The sequence below is a fragment of the Amblyraja radiata genome, chromosome 37 (assembly GCF_010909765.2).
Source record: "Amblyraja radiata isolate CabotCenter1 chromosome 37, sAmbRad1.1.pri, whole genome shotgun sequence".
NCBI lineage: Eukaryota > Metazoa > Chordata > Chondrichthyes > Rajiformes > Rajidae > Amblyraja > Amblyraja radiata.
This window is the reverse complement of record NC_045992.1, coordinates 8,692,500-8,719,660: the sequence shown is the minus strand read 5'-3', so window position 1 is coordinate 8,719,660 and position 27,161 is coordinate 8,692,500. Positions and strand designations below refer to the sequence as shown.

Sequence of the window (27,161 nt, the reverse complement as noted above, 5' to 3'; positions counted from 1 at the left end):
CGTTGCGGCGGCCATGTTGGGGGAGCCCCGGTTCGGCGGCGATGCCGGGTAGGTCGGGTCCGGCGGCGATGTCGGAGGAATCAGCGAGGGGGAGAAAGTCCGAGTTACCGTAGAAGCTGCGAGGCTGGGCGTCATCGGTCGGCAGGTGAGGGTTGGCGGCGGCATTGATGTGGAGGTCGGTGAAGGCGGCGTCCCGGTGAGTATGGAAGTCGCTCCTAGTGGCCAAGATGGCGTCGCGGGACTCGGGCAGGCGATGCGGGCCAGAGTTGGGGCCCGGAGTCTGCGGGCGGTCGAGTCGCGGAGTGTAGGCGTCGGGAGCGGCCTGGAGTCGGGATAATTTAAGGTCCTTAGTGGAATTAAGGTAGGCCAGGAATTATTTATTAAAGAGGTGGATCTTCCGGCGGATGAAATACAGCTGGGGTCCGTTGCAGGTCTGGGTTAGTGAGGCCTGAAGTTCAGGGAGTGTCGATGTGAGGTCCTGTTGGTGCCGGCGCATCGCGACCAGGGTGGATCTCAGTGCCCGGTTGGAGAATTGCTGGGTATGCCGGTGGATAGCCAGTCGGTACCGATGGTCCGGTTGGGGTCCGAACTGGGAGGTGGGGAACTGGAGCTGGAAGCCATGGGGTATGAGATGATGGCGCAGGCAGGCCCCGAGGAAGCAAATGTGGCTGTGGTATCGAGTCTGGGTAAGGATGTGGTCGTACAGTTGGAGGGCAGGGGGGATCACAGAGGGTGTGCAGTTAGAGAGGAGGTTGTGAAACTGTCTCCGGAGAGAGGAGGAGAACTTCTTCAAAGTAGGCATACCTTGAGGAGATATCGCAGTGGAGTAGACAAAGTGTTCAAAAGGGAACTGCAGATGCTGGAATATCGAAGGTACACAAAATTGTTGGGGAAACTCAGCGGGTGCAGCAGCATCTATGGAGCGAAGGAAATAGGCGACGTTTCGGGCCGAAACCCTTCTTCAGACTGATGGGGGGTGGGGGGGGGGGAGAAAGAAGGAAAAGGGGAGGAGGAGGAGGAGCCCGAGGGCGGGCGGATGGGAGGGTGGGAGGAGACAGCTAGAGGGTTAAGGAAGGGGAGGAGACAGCAAGGGCTAGCAAAATTGGGAGAATTCAGGTTAGCAAGATTAGCAGGAGGGTAGTTTGGGAAGGGAAGCTCATCCTCAATTAGGTTTCTGCAGGCATCAAATGTATTGACTCAAGGATTTAAATGCCATCCCAAGTGCTCCTACATTTCAAGTGGTCCTAACCGGCATATGGAAGTGTTTCACTTCAAAGATTTATTGAATCTTTTTTTCTGTCCATGATTTAATTTCATTGGCAGGTTCTTCCTAAGTTATGCAAAGGAGTCCATGTTTTCCTGTGTTGGTCTTTATAATTGGAGCGCAGCATTGCACAGCGGGACAGGTTGACTATTTTATTTTTTGAAAGTTTTCATCAAAGCCGATTCTCTCACACGAGTCAACTTTGAGATGGTGACAACTTGGGGTCAGTTCATGCTGTCTGTGTACTGCAACTCCATGACTAATGTTGAGGTGACATCACTTCTGGAGTAGAGATGATTGAAGTTGAAAAGTCTTCATTAGCAATATTCCAGTAGATTAGCTCTATTCCAGTAGGAAGGAATGTAGCAACATTGGAACTGTTGGTTAAGATTACATCCCACATCAATGTCTGTTTGCAGCCAAAATTTGAGAAACCTGTTCAACAGTCCCCTTCATTGGCAGAATTAAAGGCTTTTGTCTCGTGGTTCTTGCAGCTCCCTCGATTTCTCATGGAGTTGCCACACAGTGAAAATCATGTCCCAGGCCACCAAAATGAGGTCATTATTCACAGGCCTCAACTGATTAAAAAAGCCACCTGTCAAGATTTAAGATGGCTGGGTCAGGGCGAATAATCCTACCGTGGATTTGTGGTTCTGAGGCCTTTCAACATACCACAAAGTGAGGAAGGAAATCATAAAAATTGTCTGACTACTTGTATAAGAATTCCATCATATTCATGCCCAACCAATGTAGCAGGCAAAAACAGTGAAACATCACCAAAACAAGATCAAAATGTCATCTAATCCTTTTCTCCAGAGATGCTGCCTGACCCGCTGAGTCACTCTAGCTTTTTGTGTGTCTTCGTTTTAAACCAGCATCTGCGGTTTCTCCCAACACATCGGTAAAAGTCTCCATTTGTATTCTGAAAAAACCTCTGTACAAATATCAACAAGCAAACTCAAAAGTGTGAGTCGAGGCAACAATCAAGGCCCTGGTGCCACACCATTTTCATGCTGTAGGGCATATTTTTCATATTTTATCTGTGTTTCTGGAGAATTGGTTTTCCTACAGTGAGCCTTTAAAGGGAAGTGGTTATATTTAAAGATCTATGGGTCTATCTATCTACATAAGTGCAAACTATTGCTGCTCAAATACCTCTCAGTACAATTGCTTTGAGTATTTCTTTTTGAAAGCCACCATCAAACAATATCATCATCATGATCTGCTTTGAGTAACTATAAAGCACAAGTCTCCATTCTTAGAAACCTCGCTGTCCAGAGGGAATGAATCTAACCTCTCCTCACGATTAGTCACTAACGAATCAACCTTCAGTAAGATATATTCACGAAAACAGCTATCACATGGCTGCAAAGAAAATGATCAACGTCATTTCCTGTTCATGTGGCAATTGAAAGAACTACAAAGAACTAAATCCAAAGTTCAAATAAGAACAGCTGTCAACCCACAGAAATAATCACACTGAACTGTTTCTTTATCAAATTCACGTTCAGGGCAGTCGGTTGACATACCCTACTCTAAAGCATAAAAGATCATCCTCTATTCTCAAAGAAATCCATTCTAATTCCAAATAACAAAAAGAACAATCAATAGTAAATAAAACTGGACTTTTCCAAGACATTAGGATCAAACATTTTGCTTTTAAAGCAATGGTTAATTCCATTTGAAGGAAGTACAAAAACATACCAAGAGCATCCATATGAAATTAGAATTAAATTGGTATGAAATGTTACAAGATTTAACTCTTTCTGACAAACAGGGTTGTCCTCCTTATGTCAAAAAACAGGATATAAGGAAGTTATAAAGAGATGCAGATGAATTACATGAATGGTAAAAATTTGGTAAATGATCAAATAAATGCTTCAACCCATTCTAGAGTGTCCTTTGGTGCCAATTTTTAAGTTGTTTAATTGGACGTGCCCTCCTTTTAACCAAAAAATTATGTTCCTTGCAGTCATTCGTCTGCAAAATGAATTGCTTCTGTTTAATAAAGTCTGAGTTCCGCCCCATAATAAATCTTCCAGTTGGTATCCAACCAACGCTTTCAAACTAACAAGGTCTGCAATGGCAACCTCTAATAGCAGAATGGGAAATAAAATACATCTCAAGTACATTTTGTTCAAATCGGAATAAAAGTCAATTAACCAATTTATTTCTGTAATGATGCCTGAATCGAATCCAAGATCTTTCATAATTTATATAAACTAAACGGATTTGAGTAAACTGCCAACTTTTAATTTTCTTGCTCAAAAGGCACATAAAGACAGCAAATGTTCTTTCTCTCTCGCTCTGTCTCTCGAATACACACACAATTTTACTTAAAAATGGAATTGGACTTCACCAGTCCACATCCCTCAAAAAGGATTACTGATGGCTGGCAACAATGTTCTATCTATTATCCTTCAACAAACGAGCCCCAAGTGACTCAATCTGAAGGAGATATCCCCAGCCATATTATGTTGAAATACCATCACCAAAGCTGTAAAATAACCACTGCAAGTAAAATTAAAAATCAATGTTTTCGCTGCAGACACACATCTCAGCAACAATTATATTCTCAGAGCCAATGTAGCACTAAGAATTAACACTGAATTGTTAAGGACCAATGTTTTTGGAGGGCATATTGATGAAAATGCAAAGCAGTTTGTCGCATATGCTTGTTGGAAAATTACATTTATTCCAAGCTAAAAATCTGCCCCCTCAAAAACAATTAGAATCAGATTGATCCTATGATTTTGTAGAATCAAATAAATTAACAGCACAGTAAGCAGGATCTGGACCAAGATTGTCACAAGAGCTAATTAGGAGCGACCCGATTTAATCCCACATCCCATCTCCGTTGTCGTTGGGGCTGCAACGAGGAGCGGCCTCCAACAGGAAAACCGGGGGCTCTGGTGCTGACTACTCACCTCACCGTCGCGGAGCTGGCCGAGTCCAGAGCGGGTGGAGCTGTGGTGGACGCTGCTGCGACCCGACCCCCGGAGATTCGGTGGCTGCAACTGCGGGTTTGGCGGACGGCACTGGGAGCCCGCGGGTCCCTGGAGGGAGACCGCTTTTCGGGGCTTCCGCAGCGGCGACTTCTCCCGCCCGAGTTGCGGGGTTGAAGAGCACCTGGAGCGGGGCCTACATCACCGCCCCGCGCGGCTTGGAATGGCCGCGGGAGTTTGCGAGCGCGTGCCGGGGGCTCTAACACCAAGACCCGGTGTGCGACCTTGCATCACCCGGCGTGGTTTTAATGGCCACGGGACAATTCGCCATCGCCCGCCGGGGGCTTTGACTTTGACTCTGACATGGGGGGGGGGGGAGAGTGCAGTGGAGAGAAAAGTTTTTTTGGCCTTCCATCACAGCAATGTGATGGATGTTTATGTAAAATATGTTGTGTCTTGGGTCTATTTGTTTGTAATGTATGGCTGCAGAAACGGCATTTCGTTTGGACCTCAAGGGGTCCAAATGACAATAAATTGAATTGAATTGAATTGAATTGAATTGAATTGAATCTCTTGCTCTGTAGCCTTGTCGGTCTCATGAAGAAACTCTCTTTGGCAACAAATTAAAGTCACCCACTAACACTGAAGAGATTTTATTCAATCTCTCACTCTTCATTCTCTAATTATCTTAATTGTTTACTGACCTCTCTACCAGGCGAAACCAATCCTTCCTATCTCATCCAAATAACTCTCTCAATTGTATACAACTTAACTAATATCCCCAACTCACCTCAAACCATCTCTGTTCAAAACAAAACAGCATCTTTCTTCAAAATTAACAACTTTAAACTTGGTAACATCCTTGTGTGGTTCCATTCCTTCTTTTACACTGTAACATGCATCTTGACCTGCGGTGATCTAACAACGACTATATACAGATCATGGGTTATTTCCCTTCTCTTCCTTTGTGTGCCTAAGCCAATAGACTTGAAAGAAATTTCACCCTGAAGACAAATACAAGAAGGCTACGTATTAAAAAGGTTACTTTAATGAGAAAACTCTTTTTAAACTTGATTGATGTCACAGAAGATATGCAAATGGTTTTAGAGCAAGTGAGTGAGAATACAAACCTACGCATCTGAATGTGTTCCTATGCACGTCTACACTTGCACAGGCGTAAAAAGCTCAGACATTTTGAATATTTCAGAATGGATCCTTTGACTCACTTCTAGATTTGCACAAACTTAAAGATTTTCATACTAGTTCAAGCTCAACTTGTATGTATTCAAAGGCTTAAAATTAAAACAGCACCAGTCAAAGCTGATATGAGAACGCAATGCTGCAGATATCCACTATGCAAACAATAATGCAAAGTCCCAGAAGATCATTACTGCTATGCTGTTGACTAGGAGTCAGAGTTAGACTCAACAACTGCGACTGCTGAACAACATGAAGAGGACACTGTGCCCACTTACCATGGGAGAGTTGTGCTTTTGCAGATATATCAGTCTACCTCCCAAGTCTGATATATTAACCTTTAGACAACATCTTCATTTTAATGCAGAGATTCGGTATGTGCCTCAGACTAATTTAAGCATTAAAAAGAGGATTCAAGAAAAAAAAAAGTAAAACTCCTCATACCCCCTTGCATTTTCACTATTTCCCCCCATAGAGACTCATTTATAAAAGGATTCACTTGATTTCCCTGTGCCTCTTTAAAAAAAAATCCCAGATCTGTCAAGGGTTGTGGCCCTTAAAAAAAATACAATACATGGCCATGAACCTAAATTTACAAAACTGCGATTGCAAGGAATTACATTCTTAAAGCCACATCAATTCTAATACTAAAGTACAAGAATATTTTTTTAAATTTCAAAAATTGTAACATTTAATCGTTATATATACTCTCGGCTATTAGTACTTGTTTCCTTATTCAATGAATAATAGGCTCGGATGTGAAGTTTTATAACTCCAAATTAGGCAGACTGTAACTCATTTTGAATGAACAACAAATTTAATCTAATTCAGGTCACCATTAACTTTCGGACAGATATCATTGCAAGTTTAATTTTAAACATTCAGTTTCCCTTTTAAATTATGAAAGAATTATATTCAGTCTAAGTGGCTGAGCTATCTATTTAAAATAGGTGAGGGAATACAGGGTAAAACAACTACAGAACTAGGTTAGATGAGATCAGGACCTATTTCTTTTCAAACAATGGAACAAGCAAGCAGCTTAGACAGGTTTCAGCTCATTGTAAACACTGATAAGTATGTCAAATGAGTTTCTCTCCCTCTATAGAATCAAATGTGTTCTGTTACATGGGGGTGCAGGACATTCAAGGAATGGGTAGGTTGCACCTTGAGAGCTTGGAACAGATTGGATGGACTTTTCCTTCTTTTCATCTGAGTATTTGAATACCATATGATTCTCTCCTAATTCACTACACCTACCATTGAAAGTCAAAATATTAAAGTGCACAACAGAAATTCTTCAGGAAATATTATGTGCAATCACACAGGCACTCCTGCAGAATGTTTATTCATCACTTCGTTGGTATTGCAGTCAAATAAATTAGGGTTTGCCCTTCTCATCAAAATTCTCTTCCAGGATTCCATGAATCGTGCTTTGTTTGCCAATAATATCGGCTTTCTGACAAGGAGCCTTAAACACAGCACTTGTATATTATATAAAACACACACACACACACACACACCCACGCACAGGCAGACAGACAGACAGACAGACAGACAGACAGACAGACAGACAGACAGACAGACAGACAGACAGACAGATAGACAGAGAGATAACATATAGACTGGCAATTAAGAAAATCCAAATTTCTTTCACTGACAAGGTACACCAGTTAATTCCCCATCTGGGGGCTGTGCAACTGATGAAAAGAAAAATACACAAAGATAAGTAAATGTCATTGCAAATTGAAATAGCCCTGTGCAAATTTATTTAAAAAAATGTTTTATGACAATTAAAACCCACACTAAGACATTCAAGAAAAGAAAAATGTATAATTCAAATGTAATACTTCTCTCGTTTATTATATTGTTTACAGAATACTATGTTTACATATTCTGTTGTGCTGCAGCAAGTAAGAATTTCAATTTTTCAATCTCGGACATATGACAATAAAACAGTCTTGACTTCTCACTATTCTCATAATACTCTCCTAAAAAAAACTGGTACATAGTCATTTATTTGCAGAGCAAGTTGTTCGTCTTCCACTTCAATAATGGTCTAAGCTACCAGATACTAAAATGCTGCAGAAAACTCCATATTAAACCACAAACACTTGTTATCCACTATCAAATTGTTTAATTGACAACGTCTACTGGCAGAGATAATCTCAAAACCTATTTACTGGGTTTACTAGATACTGGGAAATGCATCTTCAGCAATAATATGCATTATTTTTTGTTCCCTTTTCCCTTATTTATTCTGTTCCCACCTCGAGCAGATATGGAAGAGCAGACATTGCCAAGTGGAGAAGCACCAAATGCATACCACTCATTAAAATGATAGTACAGGTGCACAACCTTTTATCCAAAATTCCAAATAACGAAAAGCTCCGAACAGCGGACATTTTTTCGTTCCTTGAAGAAAGGTCCTTGAAGACGTTCACCGAGGGCGGCCCGCAGAGGTGTCAGCGGAACCTCCGGTCGGTCCTCGAAGAAAGGGGAACTAAATCCCCATTCATAAAAGAGAAGGTGAGGGTATATTGCGCGGGAGGGTTAATAATTGACAATCTGCTGCTGCCTGCCCGCTGAGTTAAAAAGTTCCCACGGTAGACTCACGATACACAGTGTATCGTGAGTCTTGCATGGGAACTTTTTAACTCAGCGGGCAGGCAGCAGCAGATTGTCGCTCCCTTCAGTTTCACCCCACCTACACCCCTCTGCTTCCCGGCCATGTGTGTGACCCCTTCCCTCCCCTCTCCAGCTCCCCGCCCATTGCACCGGCGCGGGGGCTTTGCACTGTCTTCACGTCGGCGATGCCAGCAGGTCAGTGCCAGTCACCGGAGACGTCAGGACCAACGGGACACCAACCCCCAGGCCCACTGCAAGCACGGAGATCCCAGAGACCCACAGCCAGCAGCAGCCCAGCCCCGTTCCAACTCCAGAGGAACACGCTCCCCGTAGGGACAGAAGCTGATGGTGTGCAAGGTACGTCTTGTTCTTGGGGTTGCGGATGAGGGGGCGCAGCTCGGGCTGTGACGTCTCCGGCCACCCCCCTGTACAGGAGCTGAGACTGGGAACTGTACCGCCCTTGCAGGTGAGCAGGAGAGTGGAGTTGTTTGCAGTTGCAGAGGGAGAGGGCAAGGGCGGTACAGTTCCCAGTCTCAGCTCCTGTCCAGGGGGGTGGCCGGAGACATCAGGACCAACGGGACACCGACTGCAAGCACGGAGATCCCAGAGACTCACAGCCAGCAGCAACTCTAGCCCAGCCCCGTTCCAACTCCAGAGGAACCCGGGTTGCGGATAAGGGGGCGCAGCTCGGGCTGTGGGCGAACTGCCACTTGTCGCTGTAGCGGCCCATCGGGGAGCGGGTTCCTGTTGGTCCTGATGTCTCCGGCCACCCCCCTGGACAGGAGCTGAGACTGGGAACTGTACCGCCCTTGCCCCCTCCCTCTGCAACTGCAAACAACCCCACTCTCCTGCTCACCTGCAAGGGCGGTACAGTTCCCAGTCTCAGCTCCTGTACAGGGGGGTGGCCGGAGACGTCAGGACCACCAGAAGCCGCTCCCCGATGGGCCACTACGGCGACAAGTGGCAGTTCGCCCACAGCCCGAGCTGCGCCCCCTCACCGGGACACCGACCCCCAGGCCCACTGCAAGCACGGAGATCCCAGATCAGCAACTCCAGCCCAGCCCCGCTCCAACTCCAGAGGAACACGCTCCCCGTAGGGGCAGAAGCTGATGGTGTGCAAGGTACGTCTTGTTCTTGGGGTGGCGCAGCTCGGGCTGTGGGCGAACTGCCACTTGTCGCCGTAGCGGCCCATCGGGGAGCGGATTCCTCTGGAGTTGGAGGGGGAGGGGGGTATTGTGCTGTTTGATCGCCCCCTGCTATCCCAGGGACAGGGAGACACAGCGGCTTTTGAGAATGGTGGGCAATCACTTCCAAAGTTCTGCCCACACAGTCAGTACACCTCTCCTACACTTGTCTCCCGCACTAAGATCATCTCGCAGAGAATGATCCCAGCCTAACCCTCCCTATTCTCTCCTATTCTGCAAGAAAAAACTACATTGAAGACTCAAACTCGCGATCGAGTAACTGCCGGGATCGAGGCGCAAACTCGCGACCTTGCGGATATGAGCCGAGCACTCTACCACTGAGCCAGCCGTTAAAATCTACGTTAAAATCTTCCATTCCGAAAGCTGAAAAATTACGAATTACAAAAAGTGTCTGGTCCCAAGGCTTTCGGATAAAAGGTTGTGCACCTGTAATATCAAAATAAACACAAAATAAAAGAAACCACCAAGATTTCAATCTAAATCCCAACACCAGCAATCTGCTCATCGGGAGTTGAAGAAGAGCCAGAAATGTCTGCACAAGTCGAACGAGACCACATGGGCTAGTTTCGCAACGGCCATGTTAAAAAAATAGATCATAACTTCAAATGCTCACCAATAAATGCTGGGAGTCGTTTTTACAAATAATGGAGCCATTCTTGCTTAGGCTAGTGACTGTTAGCATATTTTATTATTTTGTCTAGATATTTTGCCATTACAATGATAAAATCTAAACCTTGGGCCTTATTTTCAAAATACACACTGATAATTACATTTTGAAAAATTGTAATCAGCCATAACTTCATGATGGCAGGGTACCCTGCTTGCTCAAAGAGAGTTAAGTTTATAATTTAGTGCCAAAGTACACTTACCTATCAATCCATAAGAGAGGAACTTGTTAACAGACGTTAGTGCCAACCCAGTGATAGGTCCAGTTGTATCTTCTGATCTGATCACCTCCAGAAAAGGTCGAAGAAATATATTTGGTTCAATCACTGAAAGCTCTACAAGAGAAAATGAAAACCAATAAGTTCCAAATAATCAAACTCAAGCAAGATTTATTAAAGGATGATTATTAAAAATCATACTTTTGTTGTAATGTTTTTCCAATATCTGCTTTCAAATGCATATTACACTTATAATGTATTTTGCATGGCACTTACTATTTCTTTTTAAAATACATTGCTTTGTGCACCCATACACCTACAGCATCTTAACGTATCTTTAACAAAACAATGGGTTTTCGCAGAAAACCAACTATTATTGTGTGGGAAAATACAGCGATCATTCTTCACGCAGCAAGATCCACAATCAACAATGCAATGAATGACCACTTAATTTACTTTCAATGTTGTTAAAAATGAAAATGGATCAAAGTATATCTTGTTCTTCAATTAATACCTCAATTGCTGAAAGAGGCAAAATGGGCCTCAATTTATTGTCCCATTTGGAGAATTCCCACTTTGGTCTCGTACCCGAGCTAGAACTCGGATAAAACATTTCCTTGAGCATCGTCTGCTTTGATCTGTCCCTTTCACACCTCACATGCACTTTGTCCCCTCCTATATCTCTAGTTTCCCTCTCCCTTTGACTCAGTCTGAAGAAGGGACTTGACCTGAAACGTCACCCATTCTTTCTCTCCAGAGATGCTGCCTGTCCTGCTGAGTTAGTCCAGAATTTTGTGTCTTTTAGTTTAAATGGTACTTGTTTCTGCCATTGGTAATGAAAGAAAAAATAAATAAAAGAGATACTTAAATAGTTAATATTCACAAGCTGGGAGTGACACCTTTTTAAGATCATAACAAACAAAATAAATGCAACAATTATTTTGGCACAAGTTCAGCCTGCAGGAAATTAATTTTTTTTTTACATCAGAAAAATTGGAAAGGGCACATTTTTCTTGCAATCGTCTGTTTAAAGCACAGAATGAAATAAGATAGTCAATTTCATTGAATTCAAGCAATATTGCAATGTAAACTATGCTTTATTTTCCCCTGATGGATTACTGGCATTTACATTTGGAGATGTCTGCCAGTCATGGGGTTTGGACATAACTGTAGTGAACCTCATTGCCGTGCAGCACTGGAGTGAAAAACAGATGTGTCTGGACCATTAATGTGTGTGGCATTTAAAGTGGCCACATAGCATCATTCGCAATTTGCTGTACCCAAACAAACCGCAACCATGTAACGCGCACTATCACACTTGATCAAAATTAGATGGAATCCCAGTTACATTACAGGCTCATAGCTGTTGTCAGATGTCACTAAAACAGTCTTGTCACCTCTTATTCAAGTTTCTACAGGAGTCTTGATATATTACAGGGGCAAGTACTGACCCTTAAAATAGCTGATTAAACACTGCAGATTGGCATAATCAGAAGCTTCAATTAAATGCTCAGTCTGAAGGGTCTCGACCCGAAACGTCTCCCATTCATTCTCTCCAGAGATGCTGCCTGTCCTGCTGAGTTACTCCAGTATTTTATATCTATCATTCATATGAATAACTAGACAGTCATGGTTTAAGTCTCCCAAGTGATAGCATGTACTTGTACGATAGACGTACTACATTTACTTCAAAATAGAGGAAAGATCTTTATTCAAACAATGCGTATCTCAGAACACTATAGATGCAGGAAACATGTTCCCGATGTTGGGCGAGTCCAGTACCAGGGGCCACAGTTTAAGAATAATGGGTAGGCCATTTAAAACTGAGATGAGGAAAAACATTTTCACACAGAGAATTGTGAATTTGCGGAATTCTCTGCCGCAGAAGGCAGTGGAGGCCGATTCACCGGTTGTATTCAAAAGAGATTTAGATAGGGCTCTTCGGGCTAGCGGAATCAAGGGATATGGGGAGAAGGCAGGAATGGGGTACTGATGTGGATGATCAGCCATGATCACATTGAATGGAGGTGCTGGCTCGAAGGGCAGAATGGCCTACTCCTGCACCTATTGTCTATGCACCCTTATAATTAAATTTCAAAATGCCATCAAACAACATGTGAAGGCTAATCATGGCGACGCTGAGGGAAACACAACCAAAGTGTTGATCGAGCTGCTGCAAAGAACCACGTGATGATAACCAAATATCTCAATTTTAATAGAGGTGAAAGACAAAGAGTCAAATGGTGCAGATGACAGATAGAGCCAACTGCTTTATTCCAGAAATGATAGAGAGGCAAGCAATCCGAAGAGAAAAAACATCCATTCAAAGAAAATGGTGAGATCAGCGCAATGAAAAACCCACAGTGATAACAAAACATCTGAAATACAAATGTTCAGAGGAGCAAAAGGTTAAAAGTCAGTAAAGAACAAAAACATATCCCATGGCATCATCATAATTCAACTGTGAAATAAAAGAGTATGGCCAATTAATGCAAATGTGCTAATACATAAAGGGTTAAGATCCCGGCTGAAAACGTAGAGATTTCATACGCCGATACACAATCAGCAACACTAGATCTTCCTTTCACCTGGTTCAACTGAATGAAATGCATTATAAATAATTAACTTTCAACCAATAAATACATTTACAGTAAACAAGTAGACAGGGTATTCCCCCCCTCCAGTCTAACTTTCCAGGTATGCTTATTAATGGACGCTCTGGCAGATTGTCCCACTGTGAATAGCTGAAACCTGTAAATTTCAACAAATGTAATCCCCTTAGGAATAAAACACTTCACATACAGTAACAATTTCTGACTGAAACTGAATTCAAGGCCTACATTTTTCTGCTGAAGGCTCCTCCCCGCCCCCAAGAGCTTCATAATTATTGTGCTGTATGGGAATATACTCTGTCAAAGCACTGAAAAGTTCAATTTTTACAGTAATCATTTCCCTCCATCAATTTTATTGACTGTCTTTTACTACAACCTCTGTTCTGTTACTAAATACAAGGCCAGCCACCAGTCATTTTAGCAAATTAACATGTGAAAAAATTGAGCCACAGCATCAAGCAACAAATGAAGGCCTAATTATTTAGACAATGTTTGTAGTCAAATCAAATTTGATCCACATACTAACTGATCCTTTATGCATCTTCGGGTCATAACACCTCTCAAAATATGTTACACAAACAAGTTGGATCTCCTAGATCCAGTCTTGTGGCTGAAAAGGGCTTGGTTAGTTGACACTTACCTTTGATTACTGCATGCAAGTAAATGCTTACTTGTCTTGTAAGCCTGGCAAAGTGGATTTGCTAGACAGATTCATTTGATTAAGTGATGTTCTATGAACAAAGTTTGAGTACTGAGGCCAATACTCAGAAGAGGTTAGAAGAATGAGAGGTGATCTCAGAAGAATGTAAGAGTCTCTGAAAGGAGGACGTTAAAGGGCTATTTCTCCAACTGTAAAGTCTAGGGTACACAAAAAAGCTGGAGAAACTCAGCGGGTGCAGCAGCATCTATGGAGCGAAGGAAAAAGGCAATGTTTCGGGCCGAAACCCTTCCTCAGACTGATCGGGGGTGGAGGGGGCGGGGAGAAGAAAGGAAAAAGGAGGAGGAGCCCGAAGGTTGGGGGATGGGAGGAGACAGCAGGAGGGCTGAGGAAGGGGAGGAGACAGCAAGGACTAACAAAATTGGGAGAATTCAATGTTCATGCCCCCAGGATGCAGACTCCCCAAGCGGAATATGAGGTGCTGTTCCTCCAATTTCCGGTGTTGCTCGCTCTGGCCATGGAGGAGACCCAGGACAGAGAGGTCGGATACGGAGTGGGAGGGGGGGTTGAAGTGCTGAGCCACCGGGAGGTCAGGTAGGTTCCTGCGGACCGAGCGGAGGTGTTCGGCGAAACGATCGCCCAACCTCCGCTTGGTCTCACCGATATAGATCTGCTGACATCTAGAGCAGCGGATGCAATAGATAAAGTCTAGTACTTGGGTGCATAATCTCACCATAATACATCAGCCTTTTACACAAGATGAGAAATTTTTAACATACAGAAAACACCAAATACTGATATTTGTTTAAGAAAGAACTGCAGATGCTGGAAAAATCAAAGGTAGACAAAAATGCTGGAGATACTCAGCGGGTGAGGCAGCATCTATGGAGCGAAGGAATAGGTGATGTTTCGGGTCAAGACCCTTCTTCACACGTGTGGTATTTGTCACATTATTCAGGTCATGGACAGTCAGTTGTTATATTGAAAGTTATGATCAATACATATTTAGAGAGAATAGAAGGAAGTTTGAAATACTGGGATTGCTTTCCTTTGCACAGGAAGGTTAGGGCAACATTTGATAGATGTCTTCAAAGCTATTAGGATGTGATGATGAAGAAACAGCTTCTGTTGAGGGATTGATGAGCACAAATTTACAATAACTGCCAGTGTTATATCAGGACATATTCTTTATATCTTTGTTCTTGTCTTTGTATTATATATTTTTTATTTTAATATATTGAACTATGATGTTTATTATGATGTCTACCAAGTATTATGTTTACATATCTGTTGTGCTGCTGCAAGTGAGAATGTTGTTGTTCCTTTTCAGCACATATGACAATAGAACACTCCAGACTATTGACATTGTGAAGAGTCATGCACTACCCGAGGCTCTGGTGAAAGATTATCTATATTGCACTACATATGTACACTTCACACTGCCTAAGGAAAGCAGGGACCTTTTTTAACCTGGTCATTCTCTCTGCACCCCTCCCCCGTCAGAAGGTACAAAAGCTTGAAAGCACATACTACCAGATTCAAGAACAACATTTTCCTCGCTGTTATAAGATTATTGAACGCTCCTCTGATAAGCCAATCTACCATATTGAAGAATAGTCTCGACCCGAAACATAATTCATTCCTTCTCTCCAGAGATGCTGCCGGTCCCGCTGAGTTACTCCTGCATTTTGTGTCTATCTTCAAATGAGGTCACGCGCTCCAGATGGCTGTGCGGACGCATGATGACACGCGCGACCGTCATGCCTCAGTCACTACCGGCCCATCGCATAAATGACGGCCAAGTGGGACAGGCGTAACACCGTTAACACCGTAACACTAGGACAGGTAGCATCTCTGGAGAAAAGGAATGGGCGATCTTTCGGGTTGAGACCCTTCTTCAGACCCGACCCAAAACGTCACCCATTCCTTCTCTCCAGAGATGCTGCCTGTCCTGCTGAGTTACTTCAGCATTTTGTGTCTACCTTCAATTTAAACCAGCATGTGCAGTTCCTTCTGACACTCTAACACTATATTCTGCATGCTAACATGTTTTCCCCATGTACTGCCAGTAGTATTTGTGTTTGATTATACTCATGTATAGTATGATTTGACTGGATCTCAGTGCACTTTACAATAATAAACCAATAACAATACTTTAAATATCAGAAAATTACAAGAAATTAACAAATACGGGACTAAATGGATGCATTTTTCAAAAAGACTGCACAGTTATGGCCTGAATGGACTTGTTTTATGCTGCAAAATTTCAGTCAGTCAATATCTAACAATGACTTCACACTACAGTGACAGCAATCGGGATGCAATTTTGCTGAGCATCCTCCAAGCTAAAGCAGGTCATCTCACTTTACGCCCATCCTATCCAGGAAGCGAGCAGGTAAGATCATCTCTGACCCCCTCTCACCCTGGTCACAAACTTGTTGAATCACTTCCCTCTGGAAGGCGACTCCAGACTGTTAAAACTGCCACAGCCAGACATAAAAACAGCTTTTTTCCACGAGTAGTAGCTCTACTCAATAACCAAAAATCTGTAGCCTCCTTTTGCTCTGGTATTTTATCTAATTCACATGTTTAATCAATAATGTTTTATTATTAATGTTTAATGTTTTATGTGTCATTCTTAACTGTCACTGTATGTCATGTTGTCACTTGTGGGCGTAGCACCAAGGCAAATTCCTTGTATGTGAATACTTGGCCAATAAACTTATTCATTCATTCATTCAATTCTCTTCTACAAATCAAGCCCGAATGTGCAGGGAACAATCTGGTGAATTTCTTATGCATTTTGTCCAACTTAATGACATCCTTCCTACAGTGTGGTCTCACCAACAATGTGCACAGCTATAGAGTTACTGCAGGCTTTCATCCCAGACTACAACTATGCAAGCTTAATATTTAATCAAGGTTGAACCTACTTCAAACAATTGCCAAATTCCCTGTGTTAATTATGACTGAAACTCTTCAGTAAAATCTCTGAGAGAATAAGACATTTACCCAAGCAACATTTGAAGAAATAACTAAAAGCATCTTGTGCTTTTCAGCAGCTATGTGTATTTTGAGTTGGAAAGTCAGAGTTATACAACCTGGAAACAGGCCCTTCAGCTTAATTTGTCCATGCCGAGCAAATGAGCATTTCGAGCTAGTCGCATTTGCCTGTATTTGGCCTTTATTCCTCAAAACCTTTACTCCCCATATATCTGTCCAAGTGTCTTTTGAAAGTCGCAATAATATCCGTTTCTTTACGGGCGGCGCTGGGTTTAAACACCTGGGATCTTTCGCCGAGATCGCCAGTGTTGGAGCTCCGACCAGCGCGGCCTGTGGACTTCGGGAGCCGCGGTCTCCGGGGAGGAAGCGACCGTTCCAGACACTCCAAGCCGCTGAGAGTGTTCTCCCGACGCCGGAGCTCCATCATCCGACGAGAGGGCCTGTAACATCGGCCCGCCGTCGCGGCAACTGTGGAGGCCCCAATAGGCCCGACCATGGGTGAACTGGAAGAGGACTGGATTTTGTTGCCTTTGTGGGAACCATTGTGGGGGGATGGTTTTATGTTCAATGTTAAATTCTTTAATGTTGTGTTTTATTTTTATTGGTCTGCTGCAAATGGCAACCCAAATTTCACTACACCAATTGGTGTATGTGACAATAAATGTCCTCTGTCTTTGTCCTCTGGCAGCTCCTTCCAGTGTCAGACTTTCCTCTGAATGAAAAAGTTGTCCAAAGGTACTTCTTAAATCTTTCCTCTCACACGCTTTTTCAATAAACTCTCTCCAGTTTTAATATCCTCTATTCTGGATGAAAGGCTGAGTGTACACTTTATCCATGCTCCTCATAATTCTGTACGCTCAATAAGGCCAGTCCTTAGCTTCCTACACGCCAAAGAAAAAAGTTCAATCCTGTCAATCCTTTCCTTCAAGTCAAGCCCACAAGTCCAGGGAACAACGTGGTGAATCACATTGGCACTCTTTCCAATTTAATTATATCCTTCCTGTAACTGGGTGACTCGAACTGCATGCAATACTCCAAATGTGGTCTCGCCAATGACTTATACAGCTGCATCATTACGTCCTAACTTTTGTTCTCAATACCCTTCCCAATGAAGGCAAGCATGCCAAATGCCTTCTTCACTAACCTGTCCATCTGGCTTTCAGGGAGCCATGCACCTATACTCCCAGATCTCTCCATTCCACAGCACTCTCCAGTGCTCTAACATTTACTGTGCAACTCCTGCCCTGGTTTGGCATAACAAAGAAGCACAACCTCATACTTGTCAGAGTTAAATTACATTTTCCTCTTCCATGGTCCACCTGCCCAAATGATCTAGATCATGTTGTAATCTTAGATAAGCTTCCTCGCTGACATCTGCAAATTTCCGAGTAATGTCAATCAAATTATTAATGCAGATAACAGTGGACCCAGCACCACTGGTTACAGCAGAACAGCCATCCTTCCTCCAAACCAATTGTGAATCCAACAAACTAGTACATCTTGAATTCCATGCGATCTAACTTCCCAAACTAGGTAACCTCACAGGACCTTGTTAAATGCCTAAATTGTCTATATAGACAATGGTCCAATTCCTCTTTCTTTTTGCAGTAATAAATCTCCTGTCGTGTTGATTCACTGTGGCCTGAAATTTATGTTCATGTATAATGACCTGAAAAAAGTTACTGTAGTCAATTACTGAGATAGACTCATGGAGTCAAAGAGGAATAGAGTGTGGAAAAAGGCTCTGGCCCAATTTGGCCACACCGGCCAACATTTCCCAGCTACACTAGTCTCACCTGCCTGCATTTGGTCGTTTCCTTCCAAATCTGTCCTTAACTACAGTGATGTGCTGATCATTTCAGATCTAGTGTTCTAAATTTCAAGTGCTGTAACCAGACTATCCATGTAACTGTGCTTTCTTAGAAACTTCTGAACTTAACTGTAAATTAGTTGTCAGGATCTTAAACTGAAATTAAAAGAGGGATAAAAAAAATAAAACTGAAGATTTCATCTTAACAATTTTGTTGCAAAATTTCTTGCAAATTAATGGAAGCTTTTGTTATATTAGAAGTACAATATTTTGAGTTGCATGGTTTTGCTTTAGATGCTTTACAACAGGCTCTGCATTGAGGTTGCAACAAACATCACCTGCAGACGTCTTGTACTCGTGCAACATCTAGGATATTATTGAAAAAAAAGATAGTGAAAACAGTCAGAAGGTTAAGGAGTATCTCTGGAAAGAGTTATTGTTTCAAGTCTAAGTACGTTTATCAGAACGTTCTTCGTTTGGATGAAGGGTCTTTCACCCAAACTATCATCTTCATTTCTCTTTCCACAGACGTTGCCTGCCAAGTGTTCCAGGCATTAATATTTTTTACATACAGTTGGCTTTGAAGGACTCGAGATAAATTATATTATAGAGGTTTAAAAGTAAGCACACATTGCAACATGAAGAACTTTACACAACAGAAGCAGAATAGAGCCTCCGATCAATGAAGGTGCCCGACCACGACTTCTGCTCAAACGTGACAAATCAAAAGAAGATCCAAGTTGCTCATTTATTAACAAAGTACTGGAAACCACTGTCAACAAAATAAAGTGATTTGGAAGAGTGGCAGAAATCACTAATAATGAGATTTTTTTCCCCTTTCTTACCAAAGGCCATCACTAATGTTCTAAATCGATGTCAACATTAAGAAAATAAATGGATATTCACATATTTTTTTCTCCAACCAGTCAGACAAATAGCCCTCTAAAGTTTGTAGTAACTTTGCTTATAACCACTCCTTTTTTTGTCGCTGCTTTTCAGTTTATAGCGAAGATTTATGTTGATTTTTATGTCAAAATAATTGTCACTCGTTTGTGTGAATGATTTGATAAATCCTTTCATTTTACTTTTAGTAAGCTACATTAAGCAGGCTCTATTAAATTTGATGAAAAATATCTTGGGGCTATCGGCTACTAATAACAGCCATTTAATGAAAACAGCTAAAGTGCACAGAAAAATATAAAACAGGTATGAACAACATTCAAGAATTTTGAAAGTCACGAATCACTGAATGACCTGATCCAGCTTCACACAGAAAGACTGCAAACAGAAAGAAATGAACCCATTAAAAGCCATAAATAGCTTAATTATGCCATGATGCAATAAGAGACTTCAAAGGCTAACCTGACCCTCCTGTGCCAAAGAATTTAAAAACTGAACACAAAGCACATTTTCATCAACAGCATGGATACTCAATTTGTCTACTGCAAACTGGTGGGCCTTTACCACCTTATTATGACATTATTATTTTGGCCTCTCACTCAACAGACATAGAATCTAGTGAACATTATAACTGTAACAGCTTCATGTGAACAAAGAATTTCATTGCACTCCAGTATGTGACCATAACTAATCTGAAATCTGCAGAAAGTATAAAATAAACTATCCTATAGAAGTAACGCGTTTTCTGTAGAGCATTTTGTAAAGCATTGGATGACATATAAATGCAAACTATTTTAAACAAAATATGACGCTTCTGAAATGGAAATTGAAATTTATTATTGAGTTACGTTTTCAGGATTGCACAAATTTAGGAATGTGGGGCAGACAATTCATCGATAAATGCACAACATGAAAAGCATATAAAAATCCATCAAACAATAATATAAAATCCAATCTCTCTGGGACAGCTCTGCTTTATTTGGTGGCTGATTTATTAATTAGGCTTAATGCAATTTTGTGCATTTAGTCAAGTAGAAGATGCAGACATCAATGGACCCATTATCAGTCATTCTGTAAATCTGACGTAAAAACAAAATCAACATTTATGCAAGTTGGGTTCTGCCTATTTAAAAAAAAGTTGTGTTAATTTCCAACTTCCTTAGCCAACGTTTGTGGGTATTTACATAACTGCCTAATTACAAAATAAATTAAAACTGGGAGTATTTTGGCAAGAACCCCCAAGTACCTTGTCACTGAACATAGAACAGTTCAGCACAGGAACAGGCCCATTGACCCACAATTTCCATGTGGACCATGATACCAAGTTAAACGACATTAACCTGCATGTGATCCATAGCCCTCCATTCGCTGCATATCCATGTGTCTATCCAAAAGCTTCCTAAATGCCACTGTTGCATCTGCCTGTACTACCACTCCAGGCAGTGTGCACCAGGCACCCATCATTATGTCGAAAACACTTGCTCTGCATATCTCATTCAAACATTCCCCCTCTCATGCTAAAGCTATGCCCTCTAGTCTGTGACATTCCTACCCTGGGAAAACTATTCAACCTAACTATGCACCTCATAACTTCTATCAGATCACCCCTCAACCTCCAAAGCTCGAGAGAACACTATCCAAGTTTGCCCAACTTCACTTATAGATAATTCCCCCTCCAAAGTCTCCATATCCTTCCTGTAATGGACCAACACAACACTCTATTTCTCCCAAGTAAATTTTTATAAAGCTGCAACATGTCTTCCTAACTCTCATACTCAAGCACTGTCCAATGAAGGCAAGCATATCGTAAGCCTTCTTTACCACTCTTTCTCCTGGTGTTGCTACTTTCAGCGAGCTATGATCTTGGACCCAGTTCTGGGTTTTTCCATTAACCGTATATCTTCCGCTTATATTCAACCTCCCAAAGTGCAACATCTCACACTTGCTCAGATTAAACTCCATCTCCAATTTCTCCACCCATTTCTTTAGTGAAAATATATCCCGCTGCATACTTTATCAGCCTTCCTCGCTGTCCGCCACTCCACTAATTGTGGTGCCGTCTGATAACTTACTAATCAACCCGTCGAATTTAACATCCAAGTCATTTATATCTCTCCCAAACAATAGAGATCCCAGCACAATTCCCTGCAGAACTCCATTGGTCACAACCCTCCAGCCAGAATAACACCTTCCATCGTAATCCTCCATCTTCTGTAAGTAAGTCAGTTCTGAATCCGAGACAACTGAGACCATGGATCCTCTATATTTTAATCTTCTGGTGGAATCTACTAAGAGGGACTTTATCCTCACTAAAATCTATGCAAACAACATCCACGGCCCTACCTTCATCAATCATCTTCGTCACCGCCTTATGTTCACAAGACTTGCCCAACCATGGGCAAAATCATACTGACTCTTGCAAAAGGCTTATGCGAGTCAATCCTATCCCAAATAATTATTTCCAATAGCTTCCTCGACACTGACATGAGGCTCACTGCTATAATTTCATAGATTATCTCAACATCCCTTCTTAAACAAAGGAATAACATTGATTACCCTCCAGTTCTTCAGGACTTTGCCTGTGGCTTGAGAAGATACAAAGATCTTCATCAATCCGCCTGGAATCCCCTCCCTTGTCTCAACATTCGACAGAGAGTCAAGAGTGTTTTAATGTCATATGTCCCGAAACAGAACAATCAAACTCTTATTTGCAACAGCACAACAGATATGTAATTGTTGTGCTTTGTGAACAACCTGGGATATATCTTATGGACAATTTCAGATTTGCTTTTAGCTGTGCATATATAGTTGGCACACATTGTTAAATTTTCTCCATTTTAAAATCCAGGCCGAGCTATCCAAGGACAATTCTGAGCATTAAGTTTCAAAGTGAGACACTACAGAGCTCGTGGTCTCTATCTGTCTCTGTCTGCGTGCGTTCTCTGTCTGTCTCTGTGTGTGTGCGCGTGCGTCTGTCAGTCTCTGTGCGTGTCTGTCAGCTTGTGTGCGTGCGTGTCTGTCTGTCTGTGTGATGTGTTTCTCCGCATATATGCACCTTTCTGCATGTGCGTCTCTCTGCATGTGTGAGTCTCTGCGTGTGCGCATGCGTGCGTGTGTAGTAGTGGGGAAGAAACTGGTGACAAATGGAGGTGGTGATGTCGGAGGTTGAGAATGGGTGGAGAAAAAACTGTTAACGATAGATAATGAAGAGCTCATCAAAGATCAACACCTATTAAGTATCAAACTTCAGGAGAAGAAAAATAATTGGCCACACTATGTGTCTATGAGATATGAAACGATTTCTACTATATTGATCCACTACCCAGGGTCACTTTCTGTAGGCTGCCTCTAACAACCTCCCAATCTTCTTCAATATTGGCAGAATAAGACACTATACTTAAAATCAATTTTCAATACCACAGAAAAGAACGAGATTCAGCAAGACAAACAAGCTAACAATGAGAAAGAGCTTTCAAATTCTTAAGGTCAAACACAATGACCTGTGTACAACATTCCAAATGATTTAACGGTCTACAATGAAGCAATTGCTTCACTGCACTTCTGGAGTGGATTGTCCTCCAAACTTGCCACCCTGTCATTTCAGAGACTTTTTTTATGGCTCTGTTGAAGGAACTCTGCAAATACATATGATCAAACAACGGTGAAATCATTATCTAGGTTAACTTTGAATGTTATGTATCATAATTTAATTTATTTTTAAATCACAGGCACTGGGTGGTACAGCAATTTGTTCTTCTTGAATTACAAGAACTCATCAATTGTAAGAAGGAACTGCAGATGCTGGTTTAAACCAAAGAGATACATCAATTTCCTTTCCCTTTAGTCAGCTCATTTAATTGGACTTGTGCCAAGTCCTAGGAGGTCAGGGTGGAAGTGCGATCAATAATCACACCCAACACATAAACACAAATGCCAAGGTGAATGCCCCCAATGACTATTGAGGGAGTGCTGCAGTCAGATGCATCGTCTTTCACATCTTAAATGGAGGTCCTGCCTGCGCAAGTTTTTGAAAAAGGCAACCCCGAGCTTTCAGTCACCGGTCACATTTAAGTTTCTGCCAAACTCTGCACTCACTGTCTTAGGCCTCCACTCCTCCCTCCATCAGTATGCACTGAGCTCAAGGAACAACACTTCATCTTCTCTCTAGGAATGTTCCCTCCCTTGGAGTTCAATACCGAATTTAACAATTCGGGGTAGATAGTTTTCCCTTTTTCTCCTCTCAACACAGACTAACTTTATTTCAATTTATTTATTTTCTTCTCTTCTGTCTCTAACTACCCTTTTTGCAATTAATTGTCATGACAACTTTGGGCTGTTCCCATGCTGTACTGTGTAAGCTATGGTTTTGCTTTGTAGCAACAGAGTATAAACGTAGAAAGCCTAAAATGACAGTTGAACCAGCACCATATCAGAATCGCATTGTGTGGTGAATGGAGATACATTTTCACACTTTCATCATGTCACAGTATCTGAAACATCACTACATAATGGTATGAAGTAAGGTCTCGACCCAAAACTTCAACCATTCCTTCTATCCAGAGATGCTGCCTGTCCCACCGCTGAGTTAACGCAGCATTTTGTGTCCATATTCGATATAAACCAGCATCTGCAGTTCCTTCCTACACATTACAATAACACATTACTATTGGATGGTAGCTGCGCCCTTGCATTAATGAATTACAGACGAGTGAAGAGAACAAGTGGGAAAGTGTAGGAAGGAACTGTAGTTGCTGGTTTAAACTGATGATAGACACAAAATGTTGGAGTAACTCAGTGGGACAGGTAGCATCTCTGCATAGAAGGAAAGGGTGACATTTTGGGTTGAATCTAAAGGGTCTTGACCCAAATCGTCACCTATTCCTTCTATCCAGAGATGCTGCCTGTCCCGCTGAGTTACTCCAGCATTTTGTGTCTAAATGGGAGAGTGTGTCAAGACAAAGATCTATTCAGCCTTGAGTCATCTCCACCAATAAATACTACTTATTGGTGGAGATGACTCGGGGACCAATTGCCCTCATGTTACTTTTCTTCTTTGTGTTCTCACAAGGACTAATCACAGCTTAATGCATTAGACAAAAGTTACAGTTCGCCAAGAAGTACTTAAAAGAGCAACCAGTTCTGGAAAAAGGTCTTGTGGACAGATGAGATGAAGATTAACATATCAGAGTGAAGGCAAGGGGAAAGCATAGAGGAGAGAAGGATCTGCCCAAGATCCAAAGCATACCACTTCATCTGTGAAACACGGTGGTGAGGGTGTTATGGCCTGGGCATGTACGGTTGCTGAAGGTACTGGCTCATTTATCTTCATTGATGATATAACTGCTGATGGGAGTAGCATAATGAATTCTGAAGTGTATAGACACATCCTATCTGTTCAAGTTCAAACAAATGCCTCAAAACTCATTGGCCGGCTGTTCGTTCCACAGCAAGACAATTGATCCCAAAAATACTGCTAAAGTAACAAAGGAGTTTTTCCAAAGCTAAAAAAATTGTCAATTCTTGAGTGGCCAGGTCAATCACCCAATCTGAACCCAATTGAGCATGCATTTTATATGTTGAAGAGAAAACTGAAGGGGACTAGCCCCCAAAACAAGCATAAGCTAAAGATGACTGTAATACAGGCCTCGCAGAGCAGCACCAGAGAAGTCACCCAGCAACTGGTGATATCCATGAATCACAGACTTCAAGCAGTCATTGCATGCAGAGGATATGCAATAAAATACTAAACACGACTACTTTCATTTACATAACATTTCTGTGTCCCAAACATTATAGTGCCCTGAAATTGGGGGACTATGTATAAGCAGTGCTGTAATTTCTACATGGTGAAACCAAAATGTATAAAAATGGCCTTTATTAAAATCTGACAATGTGCGCTTTAACCACTTGCGATTTTTTTTCTATTACAGATATCAAATTGTGGAATACAGAGGCAAATAAATAAATGATGGGTCTTTGTCCCAAACATTATGGAGGGCACTGTATAGTTTAATGTGGAAAAATACAGTGACCAAAATGCAGTAACTATTGTGCAATTATATCCATTTAAGGAATTAGATTACAATAAAATTGGTACGGTCAATTGGTGAACAGCACAAGCACTAGAGACTGAGCAAAAAAAGAAAAGCAAGATCTGTAGATTGGTTTATGCATGCAACCAATCATATATAGGTCAGCATCACTAACCCCGCCTTACTGTATCATTTATATTAACACCCACTTCCTATGATACGCAGTTCGGTAGCAGACAGGAGTCAGTGACTACTAACATGCTGTTAAGTCTGTATGTGGATTAAAGATGATCTTAAGTTCCGTGTTGTGTAGATGTCATGTTTACAAGATCTAAAAAGATGAAACTAGAGTTTTAGGAAGTAAGAAGAGGCTACTAAGAAGAGTAAGAAAAGGATGGATGCAACCCATCTGTAAATCAAACACATCTCATGACTTTCTTCCATCATGTCAATATGTCAGAATGCACAAAGAGATACTATTTTAAAAAACAAGATGCCGACCTACAAACAAGATGGTCTTTGTACACCAGCTAAATTTGCTAAATTGGGGGAAGGTAAAACATGTTTAAGAAGGAATTGCAGATGCTGGAAAATCGAAGGTAAACAAAAATGCTGGAGAAACTCAGCGGGTGCAGCAGCATCTATGGAGCGAGGGAAATAGGCAACGTTTCGGGCCGAAACCCTTCCTCAGACTGATCATCTCCGGAGGGAGGAGGAGAACTTCTTCAAAGTAGGCATACGTTGAGGAGATTTCGCAGTGGAGTAGACAAAGTGTTTAAGAAGGAACTGCAGATGCTGGAAAATCGAAGGTAGACAAAAATGCTGGAGAAACTCAGCGGGTGCAGCAGCATCTATGGAGCGAGGGAAATAGGCAATGTTTCGGGCTGAAACGTTTCAGTCTGAAGAAGGGTTTCGGCCGGAAACGTCGCCCATTTCCCTCGCTCCATAGATGCTGCTGCACCCGCTGAGTTTCTCCAGCATTTTTGTCTACCTAGGATCCTAAACATATTTTATGTGATACTGAGCAAGATAGTAGGATACAGAAATAGGACAGTTTGATTTTTTTGCGTGTGCAGTGACAATTAAGCAACAGTTGTTTGAACCTATATCAAGGAACTACCAAAGCCCAAGAGATTAGGAATTACATTTAAAATGTTTCTTAAGCTTTAACTGACGTGCAATTAGCAAGGGGTCATATTTTGAGGGCCCCAGCTCAGATCAGAGGGCACTAAAACTGAACAGTTGCGATTTTGCATGAGAAGGCTTAAGGTCACCAAGAGAAGGATTAAATAACTTTACAGCAGCCAGTTCATGCCTCAGATACTTCCCAAGTGAACATACTTGGGAAGTATTTAAGCACAACATTAAACATGATGTGTAATTATGATGTGGTACGGCAATTTCAAAACAGTACTTGATAAACTGATTTTAGTTTTACCTGATTGCCACGGTTGTGTTGTAGCTGTAATATATGTAAATATTACATGGCAGGTTGAAAAGATCTTAGATACCCCAGATTGAATTGATACCGAGACTCTAGGCTTCGTTGCCTTTGCCCTTCGTGGGACCAATCACGAGAATCCCAGTTACTGCAGACTCAATACGAAATTACTAAATAAAACTAAATCAAAGTAAAGCAGTCACCCCATGACAAATTCATTGGTCCAAAACCAAACACTGATAGATATTGATCTCTAGCTCCATTGTGAATTTAAGTCAGGTTCTGAAACCCACTTCTAATGCATAGAAGGACTGGTTAACAAGGTTGGCTAGACTAAATAAAATCCAGAGAGAATTTCAATTCACCGGCAAAAGTCTGGAGGACATTCAGATCCATCTGTCTTATATCCGAGAACTTTGATGCATGTCAACTTTAAGCACTCTGTCTAAAGGAAATTGGCACTTGTCAAACAAAGCAATTAGATTGCCGGCTTGTTCACATGTTATAGTGCTCTGCAATATATGGTTATGCTGCACATCTGACTATGCTATTTTATCTACGCTTCCAAGAGTCCTCACCAGACAA

The 27,161-nt window shown here is 41.9% G+C and overlaps 1 protein-coding gene across 7 annotated transcripts in view; it reads right to left on the bottom strand.

The window, feature by feature from the left end:
• gbf1 (golgi brefeldin A resistant guanine nucleotide exchange factor 1) overlaps nucleotides 1–27,161 on the bottom strand; it is a 186,265-nt gene that overhangs the window by 84,094 nt on the left and 75,010 nt on the right. For all 7 annotated transcript variants that reach the window (XM_033012557.1, XM_033012563.1, XM_033012558.1 and 4 more), the window contains one exon: nucleotides 10,106–10,237. In XM_033012557.1, the coding sequence (XP_032868448.1) occupies nucleotides 10,106–10,237 (132 nt within the window). The remainder of the gene's footprint in view (nucleotides 1–10,105; nucleotides 10,238–27,161) is intronic.